The sequence below is a fragment of the Carya illinoinensis genome, chromosome 7 (genome assembly GCF_018687715.1).
Source record: "Carya illinoinensis cultivar Pawnee chromosome 7, C.illinoinensisPawnee_v1, whole genome shotgun sequence".
Lineage (NCBI taxonomy): Eukaryota > Viridiplantae > Streptophyta > Magnoliopsida > Fagales > Juglandaceae > Carya > Carya illinoinensis.
In genome coordinates this window covers 38,185,077-38,208,850 of record NC_056758.1, presented here as the reverse complement: position 1 = coordinate 38,208,850, position 23,774 = coordinate 38,185,077, and the positions used below count along the sequence as shown (strand labels likewise).

General features: G+C 35.3%; 1 protein-coding gene, 1 long non-coding RNA gene and 1 pseudogene across 2 annotated transcripts; 2 read left to right on the top strand and 1 right to left on the bottom strand.

Annotated features, from left to right (window-relative positions):
• Positions 1 to 864: 864 nt before the first annotated feature.
• On the bottom strand, positions 865 to 7,541 carry LOC122314984 (transcription initiation factor TFIID subunit 4b). Its single transcript, XM_043130649.1, has 15 exons — positions 7,438 to 7,541; positions 7,228 to 7,333; positions 5,137 to 5,684; positions 4,916 to 5,011; positions 4,731 to 4,799; positions 3,843 to 4,613; positions 3,057 to 3,181; positions 2,851 to 2,938; positions 2,599 to 2,734; positions 2,439 to 2,494; positions 2,309 to 2,365; positions 2,088 to 2,228; positions 1,872 to 1,937; positions 1,529 to 1,784; positions 865 to 1,288 (listed from the first exon to the last, which is right to left on the bottom strand). The coding sequence occupies exons 1-15, from the start codon at positions 7,474 to 7,476 to the stop codon at positions 1,122 to 1,124; spliced, it is 2,721 nt and encodes a 906-aa protein (XP_042986583.1). The 5' UTR covers positions 7,477 to 7,541; the 3' UTR covers positions 865 to 1,121.
• A 2,751-nt stretch (positions 7,542 to 10,292) lies between these two features.
• On the top strand, positions 10,293 to 23,511 carry LOC122315283 (annotated as a pseudogene).
• LOC122315284 lies at positions 12,216 to 15,999 on the top strand. Its single transcript, XR_006243989.1, has 3 exons — positions 12,216 to 14,057; positions 14,154 to 15,403; positions 15,500 to 15,999. It is a non-coding gene; the product is annotated as an uncharacterized LOC122315284 (long non-coding RNA).
• Positions 23,512 to 23,774: the final 263 nt, after the last annotated feature.

Here is a 23,774-nt window from a genome sequence, read left to right as displayed (position 1 = left end):
AATATGTGCTACCCCTTTACTTTTGGTTGTGATTTTCTATTGAGAAATGATATTTGCAGTCGTGGTTGTGCAAATGGCGTGCAGTCACTTTGAAAAAAATGAATTAATATAGAACTTATATGAAAAAAAATTTAACTTTTTAATCGTGAACCTTACTCTTTTTCAAAGTCATTGCGCGGTGTTTGCAATTCTACGATTGTATGTAACATTGCTCTTTTCCATTGGATAATGTCAGATATTTAGAATGCGCATGCTTTACACATTTATTTTTAAAAAATTCGAGAAATTCTTAAAAAAGAAAAAGTGTATAAGACTTAAATATTCTAAAATTTTATCTAAATTTTTTTTTTAAAATTTTTAACCAGGGACCATTTTCAACATAGGCAAATCCCAAATGCCTAATGATAATTTTTCCCTAAAAATAATACACTTATCATTCCGTTTACCTATAAGTGGAGGCTAAAATTGGATAGCGATGTCACTAAAATTGCAAAATCTGACCGGTTTACGTGGAGGTGGATGTACCATGGAAAAAAACCTAACTCTCTTTTATTGAGGTGATCACAATCAACCCCGGTTTTCTCCGGTCAACGGTCATCCTCTATTCTGAACCGTGTGAATATGATTAAAATAATTTAAATTAAAATATTTTATTGAATTCTAAAAAGAGTGAAAAATAATTGAATAAAAAAAATTATTTAAATATAATCTGAACATAATTTTTTTAAAATTTGAAACAATGGTATTATTTATTGTGTTTCGTTTGAGAATTTGAAAAATTATAATAATTAAGTAACTATTAAATAAAAAAATGAAAATTTTGCAATTCAAAAGTATTTTGTGTTTAAGTAACGTTTGGGAGTATATGAGAATATATGAGAATACTTAAAAACAATTATGTTGTGAAATGGATCCTTTACAAGTCATGACTCGTTCAAGCTAACTGCTGTTTCTAGGGTAAGCCATTCTGCTTTCTGCAAGAATAAATATCACAAGGCATTTGGCGAATATCACAATAGCTTAAGAAAAGACAGAGCACAATACTTCAACACCAGCAGAATTTGCATTCAAAAGAGTAAACACTTGGCAATACAAGCTGAAAAAGATGCACCGTGCTTCACTCATTCAGCAGTGCCATCAGAACGAATTTTCTCATACAGGCGATATATCAGATTAGACCTAGACATCTGGGGTTCCCTTTCCAGGACTGCAATAACATCCTTAACGGAGATGCTACGAGCCACCCGGGTTTGAGCCGCAATATTCCTTCCAGATTTTCTAAGAGGCCCTGTTTTTTTGAGTAGAAGGAACAAATTAAGGAACACATCTTACAGAGTGAGAATGTATGAAGGGTATTTTGTCAATAAAAAAGCTTGGCTAAACTGGAAAGGAAAGCAAATAAGTCAAAGTTACTCATCAATGATTCAATGGTGTTTCCAGTAGCGGATTTGCAGTGATATCCAATATTAACTAGATTATTGCCAGCTACATAAATATCAAAACTGTCATCAGTTTAAAGCACACTTACCAAAAGCAGCAATAGAAGCTGTGTTTCCCCTTTTCTCTGCATCCTGATTCTCTTTTCTTCCAGATGTCGATAGAGGCTTGCGACTTGCATCTTTACCTGGCTGAGAGCCAGATGCATCTGTCACTCCTTCACGTTTCTGCCGGGCTTGCTCAGCCATAAGTTGCCATTTTGACAGCATGTCATCTCCTCCAACAGCAGCACGGGCAGCAACATTGGCAGCTGTTGTCCTCATTTTGTCATCCTCCTCTTTGTTTGCCTGCACCAAAGCACATAGCAACATAAAAGTTGAGAAATTGGTTTGAGTTAATTTAAAGTGGTTTGCCTAATGAATTATCCTTGATACCTTAATGGACTTGGCACGACCTTCATCTTTATCTTTCTCTCCATCCACTCCATTACTACCCTCGGGCTGTATTGGGAGGTTATATAGTAAATATCATCATAGGTATAATAAAATTGATATAAAGTAGAAATATTGTGTATTTGATAATATGTGTGTTTATATAAAGCAGTACTCAAGGAGCTCAGTTTACATCTCATAAAATGCAGAGGCACTCACTTCATTAAGTCTCCGGAGCCTCTCTGCTTCAGCCTGTTTTTTATCCCATTCCTCCCTAGCCTTCTTGTTCATTGTCATGATTTGATGTTGAACATCTGAGGTGATAAGAGTACGGTGTCTTGGTTTCTCAATATCAACTCGCTACACAGATGCAATATTCAGAGCAATTTAATTACAGATAATATGAGTCAGAAGAAAGAAAGAAAAGAGGAAGCACTTACCTGTTTTGATAGTCTTATTAGATTACTTATCAGTCCACGCATTCTTTCCTCCACACACTGAAGATTTAGTTTTCCATAAGAACACATGTAAGCCTCAATAAAGAAAAGGACCAAGTAGCTAGCATCTCACCAATGACAAGCATCGCTCCACATCATTGCTCGTACTCTTCAAGCCACATTTGGCCACTGCCACACAGATAACACAGAAAATATCAGCTTGCTGATTTTAGTTGCCAAGCAGTCATATCACTGAGTGCAACGTGTACAGAATTAACGAAGAAATATTTAACTGATCTCTGCCAGTTTTTTCTGAAGTGGAGTTTTCTGCAAAATCAGTTTTTCTTCCTCTTCTTGCACTGCTCTTCGAGATGCTTCTGAAACTCGACTGTCTTCCTTGGGCCCAGAAAATAGCTGCTCTTCCTCTTCCTATTTAGTAGCAGAATGTCAGATGGGTTTTCAGCTTGTCTACTTTAATGGGAATTGTTTACTTAATTAGCTTATACTTCACAACAGGCAGAGGTCCAAATGACATGATAGCATACCCTCAGATTGACTCCACTGACAGCAGTAACATCATTTAGTTGTTCAATGCTTTGATCAGAAAACGCCCCAGATACTTTTTGCTTCTTACTGTGGGGTGTCAGATAAATTATGCCTCAATAAAAGGTTAACATGGAGGATGAACGAAATCACTTTGAAATCATAGATATCATCCCCAGGCCATAATACAACAGAAAAAAACTTTCACCTTGGCAGAGGTTGTGATGAACCAAGTGCTTCAAGTGGTTTCTTCTGGCCAATAGAAGGCTTTTTGGAAGGTGTTCTTGAGTTAGTCCCAGCAGAAGAGGATGCGGATGGGATCCGAGGGCCCAACTAAGAAAGTGTAGAAGCAAGAAGGAAATTAGCAAATTAGCCATCCATAAAAAAGAAAAGTGATTTACCAGACAAAGGCATGTACTTTGCATAAATATATTTAGCAGCACAAAATAAACCGGGGAGAACGTAAATCTAACAAAAAAAAAAAAAAGGCTGGATGCAATGAACTTTAAAATGAAGTAATAAGAGGTACTAATGGGTATATTCTTATCTAAGAAGGCACAAAATAACAAGCCTATTGTATTATCAGTATGATTATGGAGCACATAAAACAGAAGTGAAAAGATATAATAAATTAGAATAATCTCAATCTTCATCAGTCCCGAGTCCAACTTAAATAGCTATTTCTCAGCTAGATATCTGACAAAATTCATATCATGTGCAATCACTAATAGCTTATGGTTATATTATATGATGGCCAATAAACAGATCTTCAGTATCCTTGTATGAGCACTGTATTTGAATATGGCAGGTAAATAGTAATCCTCAGTGACTTTAACTCTCCTCTGGCTTCAAAATTTCCTCATGCAACTTGACACAAATCGCAGAGGGTCCTTACCTTCTTAGATAATCTATTGAAATAACATAATTTTCTTGATAAGAATAACTAAAGGCACCACAGAGAAAAAGAAAAAAAGAAAAAAAAACTAGAGATTACTGGGACTGTAGGATCCAACTGTGCTGCCATGGAAGGAGAAACTGAGTTGGAAGGCATCATGCTCATTGATGTCGAAAGGCCCATCCTCGAAGACTGCTTCTCCAAAGCCTCATCGTTTACAGTTCCAGGGGTTGCATTTCCATGCTCAAGCTGTGCAGCAGAATGAGAAGACAATCCATGTGGATGAGGAAAAGGGGGTTTGTGATGCGGCTCTGTAACCTGATCAATTGCTTCCTGTTTCACACCAGCCATTGATGGGGAAAGGGCAGAACTTTGTTCTTTATTTGTTGATGACTGCCAAGGGACCGGTATCTGTTGTGATGTTGAATTGTTTGGCAGGTGAGAAACAGATCCACCCTGAAGTCTCTTTGGATCATTGGTAGAATTTAGCCTCTCAAACTTAGGAATGCTCATCGCCTGTGTTGTCCCACTTAATTGAGTTGAATTTATGTTCTGATGTTGTGGGATTTGCCTTGTTTGTGCTTCATGTGTGTGTGTTTTGACAGATGATGTCAACGTATTGACATTTGTCCCAGAATATGGGTTATAATTACCACTGGTACTTCCATAAATGGAAGGAAAGTGCAAATGTTGTTGCTGCTGCTTGTTAAGTCCTTGTGTAGGAATTGAGGATCGTTCCCTTTCTGGATTAATGCCACTCACACTGGAAGAAGGCACTTGACTTCCTTGCCCTCCATGAGAATCTGACTGTCGATTCCCCTCTCGAGATTTCTGAGCGTTGTTTTCTATACCTGGATAGCTTGAATCAGCCTGCATTTTAACAACTGAAGAGGTTATATGAGAAGGGTCTGCAGAAGAGTTTAAGCCCTTCTGATGAAGATTTGCTAATGAATGGAGATCATTGAATTATGTAGAACTAGCACTGACAGATGGCATCCGCGGAGGGTGTTGCCGTGCTGAAGCTTGAGATTGCAACTGTAATTGGTTGGAACTTGGCTGCAACCATAAATCAGGCTGGTTTTAGCTTGATTAGAATAAAGAGCACCACAAAACTGACTAAAACAATACCAAGATCTTTATAATCACGCCGTGGTGTAATTGATACTTCTTACCTGTGATTGTATTTTCATTACTGCCAATTTGAGCATATGGTCTCCTACAATACCTCTCATGTGCCGGACGAACCCTTCTTTGGGGATCTCGTTTTTCTGGAAAAGCAATGGTAGTTGATAAATTAGTTTCAACAGGAAAATTAAGGATACACACATTTCAATCACACAAAAAAATGTACAAGTCATATTAATCAATAATGAAACTGGAATCAAGGGTACACCTTTAGCTTAGCAAATATTGTTTGAAGTTGCATGGCTCTGTCTTTATCAAGTTGGGCTTGTAAAACAGGCAGCAACACTCCAAATGGTACTTGCCCAGGTCTAGAACGATTTATTGGGTTGCTTGCCTGTTCAGTGATTGTCGCCTGTTGATTACTCATTTTCTGTAATTTTGCATATTGAGATTCACCTTCTAGACCAGGTCTTCTATCTGACTCATGTATTGAGATGGAAGGTTTTTCAGAAATCTGCATCCCACTTGTTTGGGGATTCTGTAGGGAATTATTTTGTGTCTGACCCTGTTGACTATCATCTTGGGATCTTTTCTCTGGCATTTGGACATTATTGAGAACATCTGGGGCATCACTCTGTTGTTGCTGATTTTCAATAACAGATGAATGTTGCTTTAGCTCCATTCCAGATAAAGGTTGTTCTAGCGGCTGGGCACCTTTTTGGTCTGGTTGAATTTGACATTCCATACTTTGATCTTGGTTAGCAGCTTCCCACTGTGGTAACTGACTGGGAGTATGATTGCTTCCTTGAGACAAAACTGCCACAAATTCATTGAAAGGGTTAACAAATTGTTGGGCAGGATTTTTTTGTTTTGATAAGTAAAAATATTTTATATATCAAAAGGAGTAACCAAGTACACTGAACGTATACAAGAAAACACCTAGCCCATAATAAAGCGCCCCTAATGACCCAAAAAAGCCCGTGAAAAACAACCCAAAATACACAAATCCCAAAACTACCCAAAATACCCAAAAAAATTACATTGAACCTCAACCCCTTGTTTCCCATAGAACTGATACCCAAGCCAAACCCCAACCCCAACCTCTTGTGTTTCACGTCTTCACATTGCCCACCCTTTAGACTTCCCTCTACTTGAGCTAGTTGGGCAGAAAATTTAAACCCATCGATTGAGTATTAGAGAAGGCCAAAGTCGTTTAATTGGAATGCTTGAGCTCAATATCGTCAATCTAGACCATAGATTATTTGCTAATAGGTAAACTAAAAAGATTTTTCAAAAGCACAATCATAAATTAGCAGAAATAAACTCATGATTGTAGGAAAATCATGTTACAGGAAATACAGCACTCAGATGCCCAGTTGCAAACACTTGCAAAAAAAATTCCCCTCCAAGTAACAAGTTTTCACAAAATTTGAAACCCTTTTTGTGATAATAAAGGGGAATAAGTAAAAAATATGAGACATACAATTAGAATACGGGAATGAGGATAAAATATTAAATACTTCAACACTTCCAACTTAACGTTAGAGATTATTACTGAACATCCAGCTGGCTTGGAACAGTCTGTCATCTACTTATGCAGAAAACAATATAACGATTATATATTAAGCAAACGATCTTGCACTTTGCAAATGATTTATTAATCCAGTCCAAAAGCTCACTGACTGCAATCATAATCAATACATTGGGCTCAAAATAAAGTGCAATAACAGCGATTTAGCTCCAATAATTAAGTTCCAAGTTCACGCTGAATGGAACTATAGAACATTCATCCATAAGACCCACACAACAAACAATTGTAAAAGGTGCACTCTTGGCTTCTATTGATAACTTATCATTTAATTATTTAGGCTCCATTTCTCTTCAAAAGCAAACAGTGGATGAAACAAAAATGCTAGAAGATTCTTGAACATGACTTCTACCAAAACCAGAAATCTAAACAATGGTTAGAACGCTTTTCATCTGCAACACAAAAAATTCCAAACTTCATCTGTTATCAGAATCAGCTGCAAAATTAACATGGTATTCATTTGATACTCCACCATACGCGAAGCCAACTACGAGCTTCAATTTATCTCTGTAATCCGCGTTTTATTTTTGTTTTTTCGGCTACTACTTTATTGTGTGGATTTAATTCGGAAATAATTCTAAGCAAACATTCAACATATTTAATTCCTTAGATAATAGCTGCTGGTAACATTTGAGCAACTTCAAATAATTTATCATTTTTTTAAAACGGGTGTGGATATGTTCGTGTCTATGGCGCATCCTAATCTGAAAATTCTATTAATTGCCCTACTACTAAGAACGTGGAAAATTGAAAAAAAAGAAAAGGACGCACCTTTATCTGAATCAGAGTTCTGTGAAGTGGAGGCATCTCCACCTATGTCTCTGTTTAGGGCAGCCTGGAACGCCTCCACGTCCGCCCCCGAATGCATACTCTCGTCCTGCGCGTAACCAAAACTCAACAAAAGATAAAAATCTAATCCCAATTTTCCAAAATCCCACGCACACACAGAAAGAGAGAGGGAGAGACGGAGACAGAGAGTACCTCGTCTTCCTCGAGAAGCTTCATTATGGAAGGGTCCATGATATCGTGTATCCGCGCACTGCCTTGGGGAATTTTAATCTTACCAGCGGGTGATCGGGCTAATCCGGCCTCTGGAATATAAATTAATATTTATTCACGACAGATTGAAGGAGATTGGAAAGAACAATTTTCTTAATAATTTCTCTCTGTAAGGAATAAATGAATGTCATTCTGGACTGCCTGTGGGAAGGATAACAACAGAAGAAGAAGAAGAAGAAGAAGAAGAGCTTATCGTGGTAAATGCGAGCGTCTGTGTATAAATAGGGATCCGAAAAATGCTAGACAGAAGCCCTTTTAATGAAGCACACCGCTTGTGAAATATCTATTTTACCCCTATTTAAATCAAGACCTTCCTCTCCCTTGCAAATGGCTGCTCACCCACGGCGGATTACCTTTCCCTCTTTCTCCCATCTTCTTTTTCCAGTAGAAGTGCCCACGACGGATTCAGATCCTTTCTCCCATCTCCAGAAGCCATTGGATGCGGGAATCGCGGGTTACACTTTTATCCTTCAATTTTTCCTTGGCAAGAGGTTACACTTTTTGCCCTCCCTGTTTCCCGTCAACATTTGTGGACAGTTAGGATGATACATTGGTCTGCGATTTTTTTGCCCATTGATGAAATCGTATTTGTGATTTTTTGTAGCTTTGATTTTTGGTCTGTGACAACTGTGATGAGATCGCGATGAAGAATAGTGAAATGAGAATATTATTGAGATCGTTTGTAGCTTCGAAACTGTGATGAGATCATGAAATTTTTTTGTCGTTGATGACCAATTTTTTGGTCTGTGATTTGGCGTGCGCAGATTCGAGAGGGAGAAGAGAGAGAGAGAGAGAGAAAGCGAGAGAGAGAGGTGATTACCTTCCAGGCTTCCACGAAGTTCAGTGCTGGGAATGTGGGCAAGATGCGAAGTGTGCTACTGAGGGAGGAAAATTGCTGAACCCGAGAGGGCTCTTTCTGGTTTCTGGTTTTTGTTTTTACTTTCATTTTATTATCCAATTTTATATTGATTTAGGTTTTTACGGCCCGTTTTATTTTAGAAAGATTACTAATCTAGTAATCTTAGGAATGAATTATACAAAATAATCTCTTAAAATAACATGAGTTTATCTCATCTGTTAAATTTATTTTATAATAAAAATAAATATATAATTTGATAAATCATATCTAATCATATTAATTTATAAAATTAATTTTATGTAATTCTTTTATGGTTAGAATATTTTTCTTTTAAAAGTATAGATAAATATATGATCTATATGAAAAAATAAATTTTTAAAAAGAAATGCTATCCAGCTACCTACACCGATGTTACTGTGTTTTATTTATTTATTTATATTTTTATTAAATTAATTAAGTTCTTCTATTCGTTATTTTTACATTATATATTTGTTAAAAGAAAAAAATAAAAGATAAAAAATAAAATTATGTGTGTGGGATAGGAATTATGAGTATAATTAACTTTTTTAATGGTAAACTCTATTTTTTTAAAGGAAATATATGAGACTTGTACACTTTAATATTATATTTAAGAATATTCTTGAATAACCGAATAAATGATAAATAATCCAAAAATCATCTTGAAAATAAAAATTACGTAAATTTGGGTGTTCTAATATTTGAAAAATTATGTATTTTTAAAAATATGGTGAGATGAGACTAAATTCTCATACATTCTTCTTTTAAAAAAAAAATAAAAATAGACGAATGTTATTTATACTAAAATCATTGAGTATTGACGCATCATATCTTAAATTTTTCTAAAAAATAAAGATATATCAAATTTTTAGGCTTCATTTAAATACAATAAGTATTTTATTTCATCTCATTTCATTATTATTTTTCTAAATTTTTATATAAAATATAATAAACAATTTAACATTTTCAAATCTTAAAATAATAGTAAAAATATAAAAAATAGTATTCTAATAATATTTTATTTAACTTTGATCTCAACTCATCTCATCTGAACTCATTATTCAAACGATATCTAAATAACGTAATTAAATTATTTTTTTAATAATTCTACATATAATTGTAAAGTGCGTAAATGCTGTATAATTATTTTAAAAAAAATGAGATTTGCTATTAAAAAATTAATTTTTTTAATTTTTTATGTAAGTCTCATGTTTTATTTATTATTTTAAAATGACTATACGGCGGTGGTATAATTCACAATTATAAATATTTATTTATTTATTATTTTTATTATTATTACTATTATTTTTTTAACTATCACACCGGTCCTAGTTAAGGGTGAATCCTATCCTTGATCCGGCTTTTGGGCTCCAAGATCTATTTTCCTGATCCAGTTGATCGAGCATTCGTTAGGCCCATTATTGAGAATATAACCAAACTTTAGGTCCAGGTTGGTCCTTGATCTTAATTATTAATTTATTATTATTATTATTATTTCTTTCACTATTTATGAGATTTCGAAATCTCATTTTGAACTTTGATTTTTAATGTGTTTCTTATGTTATTTGTAGAAACTAAAAATAAAATTTCCTTATTTATATTTCTTTTTATATTTTTAATTATGCGGCGTTTGATTAATTAACAAATTTGGACAAAGAGAGATATAGCAGGAAAGAGTAATCATCATCTTGAAATCATCTAGTCAAGCGTATAGCCTTTTTTATTTTTTAAAAATAATATAGATACAACTGATTTATAATTTTTATATAATTTTTGAAACATATATGATTATTTTTAATTTTAGGTAATTTATATTCAATAAATTTAAATAATATGGCCCATTTTATTTTTAAATAATAAAGCCCATTATTTAAATTTAAAAATAAAAATATGAAAAAACTGCATAAGATTCGTAAGGTAGAGTTACCATTTGGTCCATTTGACAATTTCTTCAGAGTTTGCAATTTGCAGGGGACGAAAAAACCAAATAACCGAAGAAAACCCCGATCACTTCCGGCTAGCAACGCTTCCTAGTGCAGAAATGGGCAGCAACTTCATAAGGAACGTCTGCCGGTACGAGACTAGACTTTGCGTTGCCTATGTCGGTCAAATCACCGCGGAAGCTCCATCCCTTACGAAACATCAACACTGGCGAGCCTATGCTCGATTTCCGAGTCAATTTAGAAAAATCAAAGGTCCCAGAACTTCATCATCTCATCCGTGGTCATTTTCATCGTCAACGTCGTCGTCGTCGTCTCCTTCTTATTCAAAAGCTGGTTTTGTGGGATAGTATTTGAGCAAGCTCGAATCTCGCCCACTTAATCACAAAAAGTATATCATCTTCTCTTATTTATACAGCTGCAGACTTGACTTCCCAGGTAAAAAAAAGCCCCTAGAAACCTGCACTCTCACACACAGCTATCTTAGAAAGTTGTATAGCAAATTGCTTATCATAATCCATGATAAATATTTTATATGTATTGCTCTATTGTCCTCTCTAACATGGAATATAACTGATACTATGGCGATCATATTACTCAACCGAGGTTCTGCCTTCTATGGGTTACGAAAAGGAGTCTTAATTTAAACCGAATAATCGTTGAAATTAACGTGACAAGCTAAACAATTAATTATAGAATTCAATGGTAAGTATGTCCCAAATATGGCACAATTAATGGAAATGAATTGTTAAGAAACTCATGTTTCTTAAACTGGCAAGATGAAGTAAATTTAATTATTTAAATGATATCCTTAACAGTTGGCTCCTCTTACTTGAAATGTTTCCAGGGTTAAGTTATTTGGAGGTCTCCTACCTTTTGTGATCAAATAGTTAGCAATCTTGAAGCGTCAAAACCTAGTCATACGCAAGTTTCATTCTTGGAAATGTGACTGAGGAAGATTTGGTCAAACCATGTTGCTTTGGATCTCCAGGACAATCGTTCTTCCCCTTTTGTGTTCCTTTTGTTTACTAATATTGATGCTTCACTGGTGTTAGTATGTGAGATGGCAGGGGGAAACCTAGTCGATTATTTTGTTCGAGTATTCCTTTTTAAACTTTCTCTGATCAATTTATTTAGTCCTCGTTTCGACTGGTTGGCCTTTTAACATATTCGGTTCTGATTTCGGCTTTGAGTCACTACGCTTTCTGCTATTATGAGTTTCTGTGGCCTATTTTTTTCTTCAACTTGAAATGGTCTACTAATTCTTATAAACTTAATTTATAGATGAGTACACTGCCACCTTTAGGTTCTTTTGACACTGTAGGGACATTGCGCATGGCAGCATACGGCTTGCTAATTTCTAGGGCCAAGCCAGCATTTGTGGTTTAACTTTTCAGAACTGTTGGATACAGTCATAATATATAAGCGGCGTGTAAACGACTGTACGAAAAAAGTGAAAAAAAATAGAAACGAATACTTCTCATTTTTTTTCTTCTTTCTCCTCTCTGTTTTTTTTCTAATCTCTTTCTCGCCTCTAGTTATTCTTTCTCGCCATCTTCTTCTCCTATTTTATTTCTCTCAAACTTTTCTCCGCTATCCTTCACCAACCCTATATCGTATTCATTTTGCCAAAACTACCCAATACCGACAAACTCTTTTTGATCTATTCCTCCCGCTCTCTCTCTCTCTCTCTCTCTCTCTCTCTCTCTCTCTCTCTCTCTCTCACACACATATTTTGGTCTTCTTAGATTTTTTTTTCAGTCCTATCCAATCGCTGCTGGTTAGATTTTCTTCTCAATAGAAAAATTTCAGGTTGGTTTTAAAATGTTCCACCATCCCATAGCATTCAATCAAAGGTTTTTTCATCTTTTTTTTTTTTTTTTTTTTTTTTTTTTTTTGTCTTAAAACCGGGATCTCTATGGATAAGCACAAGCGGTTGGCCGTCTGAAATGGATCTGAAGGCAAATAGATTCAACTATAAATGCACCTTCTATTCGAAAAGGCCGAGCGGAATGCCATGAGTACAGTCGAAAGGCGGGGAAGGATTGTTCCGGCCAAGTTTATGGAGCCGAAACAAGGTGTGGATAATTCTGATTTGAACAGAAAGATTGAAGAACCTTTAATCTCTAGCGCGAAGCCAAAGATTAACCGTAGGGGTTTAAGTTTGTGTCCCGCGGAGATATTCGCCGAAGCCAGACCTCGACAGCCAGATAAGCCTGAAATCACGCCGGTCCAACCAATTCAAAGTCGTCGGAAATCATGCTTTTGGAAGCTTCAAGACATTGACGAGTTGAAAGTGGCAAAAGAAAGGGGTAAGAGTCTGAGTGTTAGCCCAAAATCGCGGAAAACTTTATCGAAGTTTCAAGCTCCAAAGCAGGCCGCAACCACAGTTGGGTCTAAAGGGCCTGTCAAGAAAGAAAATCGGTTTCTTGCATCAATTCAACCAAAAAAGCTGTTCAAGGATGGAGAAAAGTTGTCGACGGCAAAGAAATCGTCTCTCTCTCAACTTTTTCATGGAGTCAGCCATGACTTTTGCTTCTCAGCACTTATTAAATAGCAACTGACAAGATTAATAAAAGAGAAATGCTTTTTACAGTCGGGCTGGGGAGACGCTGCGGAGTCGTGTCCGACGTGGCACCAGTTTTATTGAAACGGTGCGTTTCGTCGGGTAGGGTTAACCAAGCGTTCCCTCCCTCATGTTTCGTCTCGTGCTCTTTCATTTCTTCCCTCCCTCATTTTCACCAGAATCACCATCCCCCATTTCCCCTTTCCCCTTCTCTTCGAATGCGACTGCTTCGATTCCATCTCGTTCTCCAGCTTCGATTCGACCATTCCATTTCTGAGGTTATTTTTAGTGTATATTTCTCTGTTTTTGAGGTTATTTGTGGTGTATATTTCTGAGAGAATTTGAGAGAAATAGTTCTCTTGGTTTGATTTCACCATCTCGAACCGTGGTACTCTTCATCAAAAAATTTCCCCAATGTCTGTTTCTGAGGTTATTTTGGGTGTATATTTCTATTCTCTTCGATTGATTTCACCATCTCCTTTCGTCGTACTCTTCATCTGATAAAATCCAAGTCTGTTTTTGAGGTTATCGTGGGTGTATATTTCTGTTGTCTTCGTTCGACACGGGCCATCTCCTTCCGTCATTCTCTTCATCTAAGAAAATCCAAGTCTGTTTTTGAGGTTATTTTGGGTTGGGATTTCTGTTCTTTTCGTTCAACACGGGCCATCTCCTTCTGTCGTCCTCTTCATCTGAGAAAATCTAAGCCCTAAAATTTCCCCAATTTTTTCCCGAAAACCCTAACCCTCAAGTTTCCCCAATTTTTTTACGCAAAAACCCTAACCCTAATTTTCCCTTTACCCGAAATGCCTAAAATTTCTCCAATTTTATCCCCAAAACCCTAACCCTAAAATTTTCCCTTTCCGAAATGCCTAAAATTTCCCCAATTTTATCCCCAAAACCCTAACCCTAAAATTTTCCCTTTCCGAAATGCCTAAAATTTGCCCAATTAATACCCCAAAACCCTAACCCTAACATTTCCCCAATGTTTTTCCGAAACCCTAACCCTAAAATTTTCCATTTTCCCGAAGGCTCTAAAATTTCTCCATTTTTTAACTGGAAACCCTAACCCTAAAATTTCCCCTTTTTCCTAAAACCTAACCCTAAAATATCCCGACATGGTCTTATTCTCGAGATGACTGACTGATTCGCCTAAAGTTTGGTAAGCTCTCTAACCCTTGTATTTGAAAAGTAACTATTTGTAATACAATAGGTTCTCTAATATTTGGCATCTGATGATTTGTTAATGCATTTGTAGGTTTGATTGAGTGTGCAAGAACCCTGACTCCAATCAGTTCTGTCTGGTTTGGATTGCTACATTATTGTGTTTGAATTTGAGAAAATCAGTTCTAATATTTGTTACATTATTGTGTTTGAATTTGAGGAAATCAGTTCTAATATTTGTTACATTATTGTGTTTGAATTTGAGGAAATCAGTTCTAATATTTGTTTTGGATTGCTACATTATTGTGATTTAGTTTAAGTAAATCAGTTATGTTATTTTGTTTGGATTGCTACGTTATTGTGGTTCAAGTTAAGTAATGTATTTTAACTTAAGTAAATCAGGTATGTTTTTTGGTTTGGATTGCTACATTATTGTGTTTTAATTTACGTAAATCAGTTTGTGTGTTGGTTTGGATTGATACATTATTGTGTATTAATTTAAGTAAATCAGTTTTAATTTAATTAAATCAGTTCTATTTTTTTATTTGCATTATTGTGTATTAATATCGAGGTGCTTTAATGGTAGCTTTATCAAGTTGGTTGACGGTGGCTATTGTTACTCCATGCTATTTATATTGAGGAAAAGTGGTTCTGTTTTCTAGTGTAGAAGATGTACATTATTGTGTATTCATTTAATGAAGCATCTAATGGTGGCTTTGTGAAACTGGTTGATGGTTGCTATTGTTACTCCATGCTGTTAGAATTCTCTTAAATTAATTCTGTTTTTTAATTTGGAAGAGGTACATTATTGTGTATTCATTTAACGAAGCATATAATGGTGGCTTTGTGAAACTGGTTGATGGTTGCTATTGTTACTCCATGCTGTTAGAATTGAAGTAAATCAATTCTGTTTTTTAATTTGGAAGAGGTACATTATTGTGTATTCATTTAATGAAGCATATAATGGTGGCTTTGTGAAACTGGTTGATGGTTGCTATTGTTACTCTATGCTGTTCGAATTGAAGTAAATCAATTCTGTTTTTTGATTTGGAAGAGGTACATTATTGTGTATTCATTTAATGAAGCATATAACTTTATCTTTGCCTTATTGGTTGATGTTAGCTATTGTAAAATGTTTTTATTTTTTTCTGCTGTTTAGATTATTGTATTGTGAATCTGGTTTTGGTTAGAATGTCATCATCATCAATGTCTTCTGCATCTGTTGATAATCGTACTTTGAGTACACCAGTGTGCTTCTGTGAGGTGGAAGCCACACTGAAATACTCAAATACTAGAAGAAATCCTGGCCGGCCTTTTTTAGGATGTTGAAAGTACAACACTGAGGTAATTACAGCACTGCTTTTGGTTACGTTATTTATTTTTCATTTTAGAACTACTCAATATTGTTGCATATCTAATCTTTTGCATTAAAATGGTTAGGGACTACCGTACTGCAAATTTTTCAAGTGGGCAGATAGTGAAGACATAGAACAAGACCTTCTGAAAAGGAAAAATGATTTGCTAAGGAAAGAGGCAGACCTGGTCAAGATGCTCGAGGATATTGAGAAAAGGGAGATTCAGCTCCGAAAGAAAGCGGATGAGATCGAGAAGAAGGAGATTTTGCTGGCTAGCCTAAATGAGGAGATTATGAAAAAAGAGTGGATGCTTCTTCAGCAACAAGCAGAAATCAGGCGCTCCCGCACACTATTCAGGTTGTTTTGGGCTGTAGTCATTTTTTTGATTTGTTACATACTAGTATGTAAGTGATGTTGGATTGTATGTTGGATTGTACTAAGGTTATTGAGAAAAATGTGTAATTGCATTTACTGTTAAGTAAGTCAGAAGTAGATGGTAGAATGGCATAAATTGTATTTTGGTCAATTTGAACAGGATATTGGTGTAATTGTATGACACCAATTTGAACCTATGTGATACGGAATTGCCATAGCTTTTGAACTCTTGTGGGAATTGTGAAAAGGTTTTTAGAATTCTGGATTGGTGTTTAATACAAGAGGAATTGTACTTTGCAAAGCTATTCTGGTCTGATTTTGTAATGTTATATTCTAACCTGATTGTTAATGCAAGAGGAAAAATCTATTATCTGAATCAGGATTAATACCTATACATTATCTTCATAATAAATTGGTGTTCCATATTGGGATTCTGCCATTTCAGGTAACAAAACTTTCTCATTCAACAGTTGCTTAAGTTCTTCCATGGTAAAGTTCCTAGTAATGAATTATTGTCCAGGTAACCTAAGTCCAACAACCCAACTCAAATCTAAGATGTAAAAAAAGGCAACCGTAAAGTGCAGTTCATATAACCAGGTGGCTTCACTATCAACTGTTAATACAAACGGAAATGAGTTATCCAATTAAATTCCAGGCAAGACTTCATATAACCCACAGAACCCACAAGAAATCATCACAAATCACCCATGATTTCTCATACACATAAAAATGTAACATAACCATATTGAAATAACATAACCCATCCCATTAATCACAACCAATACAATTGCAATAGGATCCAAAAATCTACAACTCCATCAAAAGAACACAACCAAGTCAATTATTCCCACTTCTCCACCAAAAATATATAAAATCTGAAACTTTCATGTTATGGTCTGAAAATGTTCCTTCTCAATCAACCGAACTCTTCAACAGCTCCAACAGAACATTTTCATCGATCTACTGATTCTCTTCCCCCGGCTGTGATCCATACAACCCAAGTTTCATCTGTAATGAACTTAAGATAAGTTTCTCAATTTTCAAGTTAAGTTCATAAAAGCTAAATTAAATAGTAATTATTTATTTTTTATTACACTTTCTTGAGTCCCCATGAATGCTTCTCGTAGCTGCGTTCCACTAATGTCAACAGTTGAGCTGTCTAGAACAGTCTGGTGATAAATCACAAAAATATAACCCCATAAGTAGCAATTCAAATCAGTATATAACAATTCAGCATATAACAAGATGGGAATATACAACTTTCAGTAAACAAAAATACGGGAATATACTTCTTCATGCAAGTTTCCAACAGTGGGGTTATCTATATGTGATGGGCCAAATAAATTCCTGCATGTCTCTCGGATTGGTGCATCTCCCCCGTCTCCCTAATAATCACATAAATTACAAAATGTGTATGTATTAATATTTTATAATGGAAAAAAATAAACCCGAAGTAAGTTACAAAAACTATTATTAAGCATGCTGAATTTTTAAAATGGTGCACCTGTTTACGTTTCCCTTTTACATGTGCCTTTACAGGTGGTTTTTGTTTCTTCGCTTTAACCTTCAGCACCCGTTTCTCCATCATGGAAGCTCTCCTCAAATATGGGGGCCTGCCCTTCCCTCTCACAACTAGTGGACTCATCACCACCTTTGAACTATCAATTGTAGTTGGCTCCAGTTGCGGACAATGCACATTGGAACCTGTTCGCGTCATAGATGGTGCTTGTTGATTATGACGATATAAGTCAATCATCCCATATAACTTTCTCTCTGCATCCTCAGTGTGCTCATTGGAACCCGCTACATAAGTTATCATCTGATAACAGATATTCAACAGACGGGAATATCTATTAGCATCTGGAATGTGATCCCCTACGTCATAGCTATTGCGGATTAAAGTGTATCTCCGTTTGATATCTTTTCTCCATCGATCTAAAATGTAATTAGCCGGCAATGATTTTATCTGATTACATTTGAATATAGCCAGAATATGCCTACACAGTATCCTCCTCATCTGAAATAACCTGCATGAACACTTTGCATCACAATCTTCCTCATTAAATTCCACAGAATATGTAACGCACTTACTGAACTCTTCAACATGAACCTCATCATCAACCAGATAAGTTTTAATTCCACCATCCCTTTTAAGTATTGATGGATCCATATCGAGCACACCCATGACTTGCTGTTGAACTTCCCTAAACTTCGCATTGGTGTACAGCTCTTGGAATTCTTTTTCAATTGGAGATCTAGATATGCAGGGAATACTGACATTAAATGAGTGGAAGTCTAAGTTATTTTCATTCTCAAATTTCTTTTTCAATGCATTGTCAAACTGGTCAACAAACTCCTTCAAGTTGGACTTCGCATGAACATAACCATCAAAAAATGCATTCATGCTCTCGCTTCACTGGGTTGTACTCATTCCAGTCCAAAAAAATTCTCTTAGAAAAATCGGCACCCAATGGCCACGCTCAGCATATAAACTTTGCAACCAGGCGTTCTCATGCAAGTTGAAAGTGTTAATGAACCCCTTCCAACAACTCTCAAACTCTTCAATACTTTGCGTGTCATATACACATTTCATCAACTGATTTTTCAGACCAGTTTTGTAGGCACTATGAGACCCAAGCTTCTCGGGAACTTTTTTCAGAATATGCCATAGGCAAAATCTATGTCGTGTTTCTGGAAAGACAGTAGCAATTGAATTTTTCATTGCCCTGTCTTGATCTGTGATAATAGCTTTCGGAACTATACCATTCATACATTGCAACCAAGTCTCAAATAACCATATAAAGGTCTCCGTATCCTCACTAGAAATCAACCATGCCCCCAGAAGAATTGATTGCCCATGGTGATTTACACCAACAAAGGGTGCAAAGGGCATCCCATATCTATTCGTTAGGTATGTGGTGTCAAATGTTACCACATCACCAAAATACTGATAAGCTGCCCTACTACGTGGGTCTGCCCAGAATACATTTTTCAACCTCCCGTCATCATCTAAATCCATCAAAGCAAAAAACCCGTCATTCTTGTACTGCATTCTACAAAAGTACTCTCGAAGTGCTCCGGCACCACCTTTCCCAAGTCGTAGATGCCGTGCTTTGTCAATATAATTGCGACAATCTTTCTCTAAAAATGGGAGGTTCTCGAATCCACCGGCGCCAACAACAAGAGATCCAAAGCTCTTGTTCATTCGAATGCCAGCCAAGTCATTTGTATCTAGGACTCTTTTTACGGACTCACTCACCTCTCGGTTACATCGAAAGAATCGGGATTTCTGCAGACTGAGGCCGTGATTATGGCCATTTTGAACAGTTGTCAACTGCAACTTTCCCTCTACTTTTAATGCATTTATCTTTGCCTTACAATCCGTCTTTCCTGTCGGACGGGGTTTGGCGACATTTAACGTCCTATTCCGAGCTTTCCCACCACGGGCACAACCAAGGGTGACATATCTGACACTGCCATCCTCTCCCCTCTCACTCCTTTGTGTCATCACTCCAAATCCACATTTCTTAGCATATTCTTTATAATACTCAATTAATTCTTCAAAAGAATTAAACTGCATACCCGACTTTGGCTCCTCAATTAAATCATCACTATCTATTTGCATTATCTGAGGTGTCCCAGCACTTTTGTCATCAATTTCCATAGAAGCTGGTCTAACCTCTTTACTCGTTTCAACAATTCTAGAGGAGGTACATGGAGATTCAGTTTCTACACAATTTACTCCATCCTCTTTATCTTTATCAACTGTTGTGCTTGTAGCGGAACAGGTATTGATGACAGGTAAGGGAGGTCTCATCCCATATTGAAATGGATATTGGTTGCCATCTGGATATGGCAAAAAAGTAGGTGACCATGTAGGCACTGCTCCATAATAACCAGGCATGTAATTTCCAAAGCTCGAACAAGTTATTGGTATGTCCTAAAATAAAAACAACAATGATATTTAGCATACAAGCTCATTGATAAAATATTTAAGAACTCAAATATTGTGTTTTTTAAACGATATAACATATCGGGGTTGGTGTATTTGAGGTAGATGGTGTTAATGGAAGGGAGTGTTCTTCCCCGATGATACAGAAAATAATTCAAAAAAGTCTAACTTAGTCATTAAGAAGTTAACATGGAAAAATTCGAGGAAGATAAAAATGCTTCTAAGCTACTAATCGAAGCAAGTGGTTCTGTTTCAGAATTGTAGATTTTGCAGCTTTAGAAATGCACCAAATTGGGTTAGCTCCCAGCTGGTAATGAATTAAATTGTTATGGCCTTGTTTCACTTCGATTATAGATTTGTAGATTGTCCAAAATCATTAAACAAATAATTTATGTATATATCTAGTCATTAAATTGCACCATATATAACCTATTTAATAATGAGAAATTAACATGTTCATATTTAGGTGGGTTTTGCTATCTTATGGGGTGTAGGAAGGAAGTCCATTAATAATTAGGTGGATTCAAATGGAGTAGTACATCAGTGATTATTTCATGAAAAATCAGTTTTGCAACTTTACCAAGATTTATTAACATATATCTCAGCTTTGCTAGATCTAAAAAAAAAAACTATGTAGGGATACTTATATACACTTGCATATCGACTTTCAAGCTCTTATCTTCACACAGAAGTTGCACAACAACCACATGTTTTTAGACTGCTAAGAAATGCAACTTACAAAGCTAGTAATTTGGTATGTCATGCTAAATTGTTCTCATAGATTAAAGCTGTGTTTTTTTTTTGTTACAATATTTCATCTCATCTTTGTACCCTTAAAGCTCAGTTCTTTTTTGTTACAATATTTCCAAAGCTGTGTTTTTTTTTTGTTACAATAGTTCTAAAGCTGTGTTCTTTTTTTTTTTTTACAATATTTCTAAAGCTGACTTTTTTTTTCTTACAAGCTTTCATCAGATCTTTGTACCATTAAAGCTTGTGTTTTTTTTTTTTTTTTTGTTACAATAATCCTACACACATTTTCCTTTCCTTTAACAGGTCATATATGGCTAGTTTTATAGTATCTGTGATTTGTTAAAGCTGATTTTTTTTCCTGGTTACAATAACCCGCACGAACACATTTTCCTTTCATTTCACAGGTCATAGATGCCTGCTTTTATAGTCTTCAACTAATAACCATGTAAAGGATAGATTAAAGCAGAGGAACAAATCAAGCTACGATTATTTTGTTAACGGGTCATATATAGCTGTATCACTTCAACAGATCTACCAACAAACTCATCTGAAACCAATGCATTATTATAACTAAACTCTTCAACGCACATCCACGTCAAAGCAAAGCAAATGAGTAAGTATTTACCCAACGCAGACAGAGGAAGAGCAGCAGATCTGCTCGTTACAGTTTTTTCCCCTCAATGTGCAACAACTCACCGAATAACAACTCCACCAGGTTGGCCCAGCCTTTAACGAAGACTCTCTACACCTCCGTCAAAGATTCCGGCGTCCTTCCACCTTTCCACTTTACTTGTTGAATTCTCAGCATACAATGGAAGCTGACGGCTTTTGAGAAGCTATTCTCCGTTCGGTTCAGCCTACTACGACGGCAATGCACATTTTCCTTCCACTCGACGGCCAGGAGCAGTGATGACAACCACGAGCGGGAATAGCGTAGACCTAAAATGGTGTTCCCCCCATTTCTCTTTCTATTTCCGTCTTTTTATTTTTATTTTTAATCCGGATGACGTGGCTTTAATTACTGTACGATTATGCGGCGACTTTATGTCCCGACTGTACCTAAAATTATTGTTAATAAAAAGATAATGAAAGAGAGAGGAAAGAAAATTAAAAAAATTATTATTAAATAAGTCGACTGCGCGCCGTTTATACCTTGCGCTTGCAGAAGACATTTCCCTTAACTTTTTGTCAAAGATTTTACCCCAGAGGGATCTGCTGACAACCCTGAAGAAAATCATTATGGGACAGACTATTTATGGACCCGCTATCACCACTATTTTCTTCTCCCATAATGCTGGGCTACAAGGTAATCAGATATTTTTCATCAATTGCACGTGGCTTTTGGACCATGTATTAGTAGTGCATGAAACCCCTACTGATAGGTTTCATCTGGGCTCGCCCTTGTCCTAGAAACTTTATCCACGTGATGGTCCTGGATCATATCATTATTAAGTTTAGGTGTTAAGAAGTATTAAGATATATTATAAACAGTAATAAAAAAATAGATAAAAATAATAATTAAATATTAAATAGTAATAAAAATAAATAAATAATAATAATAAATAGTAATAAAATATGTTGAAAAGTCACTCAAACACACCAGTAAATACGGAATAATAAATTTTATCTAGAAAAACTGTAAATAAAATTATTCTTTATTGATAGAATATATTTTTTACAAAAACTTGTGTGAGGCTTATGGGTTTGAGAGTTGTACCTAACGTTAGCAAATTTGTGCGTTGGCATGGCTTGCCAATCAATGGGACGCATTGAGCCTCACCTTTGAAATAACAGAGCTCGCAACATTGGGGCCCACAGGTTTTAGCCTCGCCTTGTGACAACTGTAAATGATGGCTGGGTCTCCGTGTTTGTGTCCACGTGACACAAAATATCTAGTTTTTAGCTTTTTCTGTGGTAAATATGTTGGTTACAGTTATGTTCTTGTACTGAGTTACCATCTTGGTGCCAAACTTAGGTGAAAGCGGTCAAGAGATCGTTGCAAGATTGAAGCGTGATTTGCTGCCAACATTTAAAAATGGAGTTTTATTCTGGCCGATCTGTGATTTTTTTACATTCAAATTTGTACCTGTTCATTTACAGGTACCAAACTCACCCCCCTCTCTCTCTCTTATCCCACACTTTTGACAAAGGGGTTTAATGGCCTTTTTCTAAGATCTAATTAGAGCACCCTTATCAAATTATCCATACGTAAAAGATATTTTTATAAATATAAAATAAATTTAGATATTAATTATTATATTTATATAAATCTTCACATTAAAATATTCATTTTTTATTATATAATAATAAAATAATATAAGATAAATTTGATTTTAATTATTTATATCAAAATTTTACATTAGATTATCTATTTATTTATTATACAATAATAAATAATTAAAAAATATTTAATTTTTTTAATTATTTTTTTATTTTATTTTATCATATTTTACTATTTTACCTATTATATATTAATTAGTAATCATATTCTAATTAAATTATGGATTAAAAAATAATGAAGATTTAAAAAACAGTAACTATTAAAGGAGAGAGACTTAAAAAATAATAAAATGAAAATTTGCTTGTAGAACATTAACTATCAAATTTGATTTTATATTTACATGTACTGTAACTAAAAGTTAATAAATTTGATTATAGATAATCTATTGCAAGTGGTTTTTATGTCTAATAGATAAAAATGAACTTTAGTTTTGGATATGGATAATTCAATAAGAGTGCTTTTAAGGGAAATAATGTGTCAGTTATTCTTTCTTTATTGTGTTTGAATTAATAGCAAAAATAGCTTTGCTATTAGATTAGACTTACCTCAAAGCTATTTGACTAGAAATTGTTTCGTGTATGTTGTAGCCACTGATGAACAGTTCTTGTTCATATGTATGGACCGTTTATTTGACATACATGGCGAGCTTAAAAAAGGTGGGCACCAATTAGTATTGGAATGCTCCTCATGCAGAGTTACACCCATTCTCTGCTTCCAAGGAAACAAAGGAAGTCTTGTTGACCACACTCTCTTCAGGTTAAAATTCACAAACATTGCATCCCTGCTTTCATCTTCAACCGCTCTTACTTCTAAACTTGTACACAATCGCATTTGATACGTGTAACTTGTTCAGACTTTTCTATACAGAGTTTCTAACAGCACTTGCAATTCATATTACTCAGGCTTCGTTGATTGGGAAATCTTTAATTTTAGAGAAATGATATTTATAATTATAGTTGTGCAAATGGTATGTAGTTACTTTGAAAAAAATAAATTAATATA

Coding starts and splice junctions, on each gene's coding strand:
- LOC122314984 (XM_043130649.1), bottom strand. CDS start 7,476: ATGGACCCTTCCATAATGAAGCTTCTCGAGGAAGACGAG. Junction 7,334..7,437: donor AGCTTCTCGAGGAAGACGAG/GTACTCTCTGTC, acceptor GGTTACGCGCAG/GACGAGAGTATGCATTCGGG. Junction 1,938..2,087: donor GGCTCCGGAGACTTAATGAA/GTGAGTGCCTCT, acceptor CTCCCAATACAG/CCCGAGGGTAGTAATGGAGT.